The 9,014-nt window shown below is 43.3% G+C and overlaps 1 protein-coding gene across 5 annotated transcripts in view; it reads right to left on the reverse strand.

Moving 5' to 3' along the window:
- LOC106568322 (protein transport protein Sec31A) overlaps positions 1-8,872 on the reverse strand; it is a 41,387-nt gene extending 32,515 nt beyond the window's left edge. For 2 of the 5 annotated variants that reach the window (XM_082960506.1, XM_082960507.1), the window contains exons 1-8: positions 8,658-8,872; positions 7,585-7,664; positions 7,157-7,280; positions 6,622-6,820; positions 6,274-6,369; positions 5,598-5,738; positions 4,152-4,294; positions 146-245 (exon numbers count right to left, since the gene is read on the reverse strand). In XM_082960506.1, the coding sequence (XP_082816632.1) occupies positions 146-245; positions 4,152-4,294; positions 5,598-5,738; positions 6,274-6,369; positions 6,622-6,820; positions 7,157-7,280; positions 7,585-7,663 (882 nt within the window). In that variant the 5' untranslated portion in view covers position 7,664; positions 8,658-8,872. Of the gene's footprint in view, positions 1-145; positions 246-4,151; positions 4,295-5,597; positions 5,739-6,273; positions 6,370-6,621; positions 6,821-7,156; positions 7,281-7,584; positions 7,665-7,761; positions 8,136-8,657 lie in introns of those variants that run through there. The other 3 variants (XM_082960504.1, XM_082960508.1, XM_082960505.1) reach the window with 3 other exon arrangements.
- Positions 8,873-9,014: the final 142 nt, after the last annotated feature.

Here is a 9,014-nt window from a genome sequence, read left to right on the forward strand (position 1 = left end):
GACAGGAACATATTTCTGGTTAAATAAAGCCGTGTATCTCTCAGTAATAACACTTATTAACAGTGTACTGTACTCTGTAGCTAGGGTCCATACCAAGAATAACACAGTCATTGAATCAATGCATGTGTATGCATGTGTGTGAGACCTCTGCAGTGTTGGGGTTCCAGCAGAGGATTCTGTTGTCTTTCCCACAGCTCAGTAGCAGCTCAGGGTCAGCCAGACTCCAGGCGATGGCCAGGACACCCCTGATGAACACACCAGATATTTCATTGGCTTTTTAAAAATCCGACTACATTAGATCTACTGAACACTTGTATTGCATTAGTTCTGACCAGTCTTCGTTGTGCCATTCTTTTGTTAGCCTTCACACCATATCATTGAGTTCTGAGCACTCCACTTTCAGCAGGCATCCCCATCTCCCAGAGATCTCTATAGCAAGCAAGGAATAATTCATAGCGTAGCCAGACTGCTGGGTGACTGTCTTACAGAGCTCACCTTCAACAAGTTGTTTTTGGCTCCATTATTTCTTTCAATACAGAACTTTGGGACAGGGAAGCACAGCCGCGAGCTGCCCAGTGACACGAGCCTACCAGACGAGCTAAACGACTTCTATGCTCGCTTCGAGGCAAGCAACACTGAAGCATGCATGAGAGCATCAGCTATTCCGGACGACTGTGTCATCACGCTCTCCGTAGCCGATGTAAGACTTTTAAAACAGGTCAACATTCACAAAGCCAAGGGGCCAGATGGATTACCAGGACGTGTACTCCGAGCATGCGCTGACCAACTGGCAAGTGTCTTCACTGACATTTTCAACCTTTCTCTCTCTGAGTCTGTAATACCAACATGTTTCAAGCAGACCACGATAGTCCCTGTGCCCAAGAACACTAAGGTAACCTGCCTAAATGACTAACAACCCGTAGCACTCACGTCTGTGGCCATGAAGTGCTTTGAAAGGCTGGTCATGGCTCACATCAACACCATTATCCCAGAAACCCTACACCCACTCCAATTTACATACCACCCAAACAGATCCACAGTTGATGCAAACTCTATTGCACTCCACACTGCCCTTTCCCATCTGGACAAAAGGAACACCTATGTGAGAATGCTATTCATTGACTACAGCTCAGCGTTCAACACCATAGTGCCCTCAAAGCTCATCAATAAGCTAAGGACACTGGAACTAAACACCCTCTGCAACTGGTTCCTGGACTTCCTTACGGGCCGCCCCCCAGGTGGTAAGGGTAGGTAACAACAGTTCTGCCATGCTGATCCTCAACACGGGTCCCCTCAGGGGTGCGTGCTCAGTCACCCATGACTGCATGGCCAAGCATGACTCCAACACCATCATTAAGTTTACCGATGACACAACAGTGGTTGGCTTGAACACCGACAACGATGAGACAGCCTATAGGGAGGAGTTCAGAAACCTGGCAGTGTGGTGCCAGGATAATAACCTCTCCCTCAACGTGATTAAGACAAAGGAGTTGATTGTGGACTACAGGAAAAAGAGGACCGAGCACGTCCCCATTCTCATCGACAGCGGTGTAGTGGAGCAGGTTGAGAGCTTCAAGTTTCTTGGTGTCCACATCACCAACGAACTGTCATGGTCCAAACCCACCAAGAAAGTTGTGAAGAGGGCATGACAAAACCCATTCCCCTTCAGGAGACTGAAAATATTTGGCATAGGTCCACAAATCCTCAAAAAGTTTGACAGCTGCTTCATCGAGATCATCCTGACTGGTTGCATTACCGCCTGGTATGGCAACTGCTCGGCCTCCGACCGCAAGGCACTACAGAGGGTAGTGCGTACGGATCAGTACATCACTGGGGTCAAGCTGCCATCCAGGACCTTTATACCAGGCGGTGTCAGAGGACTCCAGCCACCCTAGCCATAGACTGTTCTCTCTGCTACTGCACAGAAAGCGGTACCGGAGCGCCAAGTCTAGGTCCAAAAGGCTTCTTAACAGCTTCTACCCCCGAGACACAAGACTCCTGAACAGCTAATCAAATGTCTACCTGGACAATTTGCATTGTCCCCCCCCACCCCTATTTTTAGGCTGCTGCTACTCTCTTGTTTATTATCTATGCATAGTCACTTTACTTCTACCTACATGTCCATATCACCTCAATTACCTCGACTAACCGGTGCCCCTACACATTGACTCTGTACCGGTACACCCTGTATATAGCCTCCACATTGACTCTGTACCGTAACACCCTGTATATAGCCTCCACATTGACTCTGTACCGTAACACCCTGTATATAGCCTCCACATTGACTCTGTACCGTAACCCCCTGTATATAGCCTCCACATTGACTCTGTACCGTAACCCCCTGTATATAACCTCCACATTGACTCTGTACCGTAACCCCCTGTATATAGCCTCCACATTGACTCTGTACCGTAACCCCCTGTATATAGCCTCCACATTGACTCTGTACTGTAACACCCTGTATATAGCCTCACTAGTGTTATTTTATTGTTGCTCCTTAACTAATTATTTTTCTTCTTTTTTTTACTTTAGTTTATTTTAGTAAATACTTTAACACTTTTTTCTTAACTGCATTGTTGGTTAACTTTTTAAGGTATAGGGGGCAGTATTTTCGATTTCAGATGAAAAGCATGCCCAGAGTAAACTGCCTAATACCCGGGCCCAGAGTCAAATATTTGCATATTATTAGTAGATTTGGATAGAAAACACTGAAGTTTCTAAAACTGTTTGAATGATGTCTGAGTATAACAGAACTCATATGGCAGGCAAAAACCTGAGAAAAATCCAACCAGGAAGTGGGAAATCTGATGCTTGTAGTCTTTTCAAGTCATTGTCTATCTAACACACAGTGACTTAGGGTTCATTTTGCACTTCCAAAGGCTTCCACTAGATGTCAACAGTCTTTAGAACCTTGTTTCAGGCTTTCGCAGTGAACAGAGAGCGAACAAGAAGGCCGGGAAGTTGGTGACTCAGAAAATGACATGAGTTCATTGGCGCGCATTCACGTGATGAGGTAGCTGTGTTCCATAACGTTTTTCAAGACATTGGAATCGTCCGGTTGGAATATTATTGAAGTTTTATGTTAAAAAGGCCCTAAAGATTGATGCTATACAACGTTTGACATGTTTCTACGAATGTAAATATAACTTTTTTTTACTTTTTGTCGTGCTTCCTACATTTGGAGTAGCTTACTGAACGCGCAAACAACAAGGAGGTATTTGGGCATAAATGATGGACTTTTTTTTTCGAACAAAACAACATTTATTGTGGACCTGGGATTCCTGGAAGTGCCTTCTGATGAAGATCAAAGTTAAGTGAATATTTATAATGCTATTTATGATTTTAGATGACTCCAAAATGGCGGGTATCTGTATTGCCTGATGTATTTTTCTGAGTGCCGTACTCAGATTATTGCAAAGGGTGCTTTCCCCGTGAAGCTTTTTTGAAATCTGTCACAGCGGTTGCATTAAGGAGATGTTTATTTATAATTCTTTGAATAACAGTTTAATATTTTATCAACGTTTATGATGAGTATTTTTGTAAATTGTTGTGCTGAATCACCGGGAGTTTGAGGCAAAATATTTTCTGAACATCACGCGCCAATGTAAAATGGGGTTTTTGGATATAAATATGAACTTTATCGAACAAAACATACATGTATTGTGTAACAATGAGTCCTAGGAGTGTCATCTGATGAAGATCGTCAAAGGTTAGTGCTTAATTTTAGCTGTATTTCTGGTTTTTGTGACCCCTCTCCTGCTTGGGTTTTCTTGTGTTGGCACTGTCCTAACATAATCTAACTTTATGCTTTCGCCGTAAAGCCTTTCTGAAATCGGACAATGTGGTTGGATTAAGGAGAGGTGTATCTTTAAAATGGTGTAAAATAGTTGTATGTTTGAGAAATTTGAATTATGACATTTTGTTGTTTTGAATTTTCCGCCCTGATATTTCACTGGCTGTGTCCCGCAGGTGGATGTAGCCCATAGAAGTTAAGGGCTCGTAAGCAAGCATTTCACTGTAAGGTCTACGCCGGGTTGTATTCGGAGCATGTGAAAAATAACATTTGATTTGTACAGTCAGTCATCATTTCAACTTTTAACATATTACTTTTTCAAGACTGGATACGAGATTAATTTGAAGTGATAGTTTACCGTGTGTGGTTCTCCAGGACTTTGAGAGGGGAGGTGGTGAAACGCAGGTCCCAGATCTGGATCACTGGCATCCGGTCATCCTCTGAGGCCAGCACCAGCTGAGTAGCTACCTCTGGGTTCCACTCCAGCCCCGAGCAGTGCATCTGAACACACACACTCTTATTACCCTATTCTTGTTTACCTATTCATTTCATCATTATAATGAATGTGAGGTTCTCTCCGCCCATCTGTCACATGGTATTAATACTATGTTTGTACTAAGTAACATTCATGTCAAATTCCTCAGGCCTATACGGTTGCCAAATCAGTGTGTCTATCAAAGGAAAATAACATAAGAATTATCATCCCAAAACAACTGAAGGCGCCTTCATTGTTATTAGTTTTAGGGAGGTTTACCACAGAATTCAAAACAACTCAGTGGCAGTTCCATTTGCCAATCTTCTGACTGAAGGAGCAGGGAATTATTCACCCCCACAGTTTACAGAATGCTGCAGGCCAGGGAAAACACGTTTAAACTGGAGATGAAAGTGACAGACTAATAAGCCTTTAACCTGTTGGGGCTAGGGGGCAGTATTTGCACGGCCGGATAAAAAAACGTACCCGATTTAAACTGGTTACTACTCTTGCCCAGAAACGAGAATATGCATATAATTAGTAGATTTGGATAGAAAACACTCTAAAGTTTCTAAAACTGTTTGAATGGTGTCTGTGAGTATAACAGAACTCATATGGCAGGCCAAAACCTGAGAAGATTCCATACAGGAAGTGCCCTGTCTGACAATTTGTTGTCCTTCAGTTGCATCTCTATCGAAAATACAGCATCTCTGCTGTAACGTGACATTTTCTAAGGCTTCCATATGCTAGTTCTGAACATCACATGCTAATGTAGAAAGCTGGTTTTTGATATAAATATGAACTTGATTGAACAAAACATTTATGTATTGTATAACATAATGTTCTAGAAGTGTCATCTGATGAAGATCATCAAAGGTTAGTGCTGCATTTAGCTGTGGTTTTGGTTTTTGTGACATATATGCTTGCTTTGAAAATGGCTGAGTGATTATTTTTGGCAGGTTACTCTCCTGACATAATCTAATGTTTTGCTTTCGCTGTAAAGCCTTTTTGAAATCGGACAATGTGGTTAGATTAATGAGAGTCTTGTCTTTAAAATGGTGTAAAATAGTCATATGTTTGAGAAATTTAAGTTATAGCATTTTTGAGGTATTTGTATTTCGTGCCACGCGATTCCACTGGCTGTTGACTAGGTAGCGTCCCACCTCGCCCAGGGAGGTTAACAGCAGACAGAAGATAACTAGACATGCTTAGAATGTACCATGTTGCTGTGGCTTTAACAGCAGACACAGACAAACGTGTGTTGCTGCGTACCCTGTTGCTGGGTTCATAAGTGTCAGATTGAGCAGTAAACAGCAGATGTGCGTTACCGACCCTGTTGCTGTGGTCGCTGACTTTGATGATGAGGTCGTTCTTGCGGAGGTCCCAGATGGAGGCGCGGCCGCTGGGGCTGGCTGAAGCCAGGATGTGTTGGATCTGTCTGTTCCACGCGACACAGCTGATGTCCTCCAGTGGCTGAAATAACATAAACAATCTGCTCACTCGAATATTCCTCTACTCCATAAATCCTCATCGATAAGCCATGAAAAATGAAATGGGTAGCATTCTGAAGTAGGGTTGTCCCGATACCAGTACCACGATACTACAATACCTGATTTTCCATGGCAAAGGAAAACATCAAGCAGACTAAACTCTTTGGTTAAAATACCTACTGTACATGTAATTCTGGGTGGCTCAGTTCGTAAAGCATGGCATCTGCAACGCCAGAGTTGTGGGTTCGATTTGATTCCCACGGGGGACCAGTACAAACAAATATGAAGATGTATGCACTCACTACTGGAAGTCACTCTGGATAAGAGCTTCTGCTAAATGACGTAAATGTAATGGGTGACAACATCAGGACTGTTTTCCTCAGGACATTTTGTCCGCTTCATATTTTGTTTCCTTGCCACGACACCTCTGATTATCGCAATACTGGTAATGTGACAACCCTACTCTGAAGATTACATTTCAAAACATATTTATTTCTTAACCATGTCATGGGTCTTACCTGCGTTTTAGGGCCTGGTGTCATCGGGGAGCCAAAGTTGTTCAAGTCCCAGATGTAGATCTCTGATTCGTTACCTCCTGAAGCCACCAGGTTGGTCTGGGTAAGGGAAGTAATGCATTATCACTAGCTAACATGGGGTGACACTGCAAGCACAATAACAAACACAATGAGAGACACTTGACAAGGTTGGTAGACCAGTCAACAAAGGTCAGTAGACCAAAACAAAAGTGAGAAGTTCGAGTGTTCTCTTAGAGATATTGGAAACAAAATGTGAGTACTATGCACAGCATAAAGCCAAAGCTCACTCCACAGATTAGTGAAAGCATAGTTCCAGTTAGTTAGGTGTACCTGGAAGGAGTTGACTTCAAGGGCTCTGACCGGCCCAATGTGTTTGTTGCTCTGAGCGATGACAACGTCACTGTCTCCAGCAATGATCTTGGCTGGGTCGTACAAGATGACGTCACCATTCTCGCCCCCTGCAATGAGCACTCCGGACGGGAGACCCTCTTCATCCATGCCGTGGGGACCCCACGCCAGCCTGTGGTATCTGGTGGAGGGAGATAAGAGCAGTCTTAGCTATGACGAAGAGTTACAAAGACAGATGTTTTCAAAATCTAGCCAGGAGTTGTTTATGACAGTGAGGCCCCTCAGGGGTGTGCTAAGTCCCCTCCTGTACTCCCTGTTCACCCACGACTGCATGACCAAGCACAACTCCAACAACATCATTACGTTTTCTGATGACACAACAGTGGTAGGCCTCATCACCAACAATGATGAGACAGCCTATAGGGAGGAGGTCATAGACCTCTGATGGAGTTAGCGTTAAGGCTAGTACCTGACCAGGTACCTGACCAGGTAGACTGTCACAGCAGCGTATCCTTACCTGTGAGAGGAGGAGTATGCTCCGCGGAGCTTCATGTCCAGAGAAGGCTCAGCCAGGTCCAGCTCAAAGATCTCCAGAGAGGCAGTGGTACTGAAGGAGGCATCCAGCTGCTGGGCTGACGTACCTGGACACACAGGTGGACAGGTGAGGGGTTAGCAATACCTGACCAGGTAGACTGTCACACTAACTGGAAATCTGTTCAGACAACAAATATTCAACATGTCAGTTGAAAGTCAAAGTCAGTTTTGTTCATTTCAAGGATATTCAACAACCTTTCATTATGTACCTCATGGCTACGCTTAAACCACAAAAACATCTGCTGGCTGATTACAGTTAGCACAGTATTCTTTGCTTAACCCCTGTCAGTACAGCATGTACATGCCAGAGATGGACAGTGAAATGTATAAGACAGGAAAACACACACACACCTGCTGCCAGGTACACAGGGTGGTGCTGTGCTGGGCTCCAGCTCTGGATGGCTGTGCGGTTGATCTCTTTGAGCTTCATCCTGATGGGGAGAAAACAGAAACACCACAAACAAGCTTTTAGCCCGTAGAAAGAAAAATAATGGATCATGTTACTAGCACACAGAAAGAACGGCTCACAATAGACAATGACATTGTCTTGAAGATCCTCATCTCCTCTCCTTCTCACAGAGGCAGATGTGTAGGGTAACATCTGGCTGATGTCTATGACAATTCACGATGAGCACAAATACAGAATAAAAGGAGTGGATATTGTGTATCTGAACTGGGTATAGTTTTGTATGGCTGTAAATAGGTTGGGTAGGGCAAAGGTCCATTAAAATGAAACGACAGACATTTGTAATGTTGTTCGTGTCGTCACCATTAGATTATTTCAATAGCACTGGCTAGATAGCCAAGTCTATTCAATGGATATTCACAGGCAATTGGTTGTTTGTGCAGCAAAGTTCCTTGTTGGCTAGTTGCTCTGCTAGCTATGATAAGAAGCCACGCAGCTAACGCTATACATGTGTAGGTACCTTTCAGTGGGACAATGGTTTTGACAGCAGCGTTTCTAAACAAAGAAAACAGCTGCAAATGGCAGTGGTTTCTGATCAAACCGATCACTTAACTCAGTAACGTTTGCTAGCTAGTACAGTAAAATAGCAAGTTGCAAGCTAGCGGCCGTGTATAATTTGTGGAACGTTCCAGCAGGAATCTGTCCCAAAAACTTCGTAAAGTACAAAGTTGCCAACAACGGATACAAAGTAGCACGATCAACTCACCACGTAGCTTATTCTTAATGTTTGTACATAGGCTACCAGAGTGAGGACAGACATTTTTCGGAATAAACGTGGTGAGTGAAAAATGTATTAAATAGCCCACTCCCTACCCGGCATCTTAATCTGCGGCTATACAACTTTGTATGCGTTGTTTGTTGGCAACCTTGTCTAAGTTTTTGTAACAGATTCCTATTGGAACGTTCCACAAATTATACCCACCCGCACCTAACGTTAGCTAAACCCAAAAGTGCTTACCTTCTAAATTCTGTTCGCTCTTATAACATGAGCACACATATACAGTACAGACAGACGACAAATACTGTGATCATGCGTTTGTTCCCTTTTCTTATTGTATTATTATTAGCGAGAAGGCAATAACTCTGGGCTGCAGATTCACTGAAATTCCACTTCCCAACTCCAATCAGTGTCTCGTCAGCAACATTGAGAAAGTACTTCTGGGTCACGGAATTTCGGACATTTTCAGAAGAAAAATCCCCCACATAATAGTATAAGTGTCATTAACCTGTATTATTGATGATTTACGAACAATTATTGTCTTAACATAAACAATGACTAATATTTGTTCATATTTAAGTGCCAATTGCATTAAAT

Source organism: Salmo salar, chromosome 13 (assembly GCF_965601325.2).
Source record: "Salmo salar chromosome 13, fSalSal1, whole genome shotgun sequence".
NCBI classification, from domain to species: Eukaryota; Metazoa; Chordata; class Actinopteri; order Salmoniformes; family Salmonidae; genus Salmo; species Salmo salar.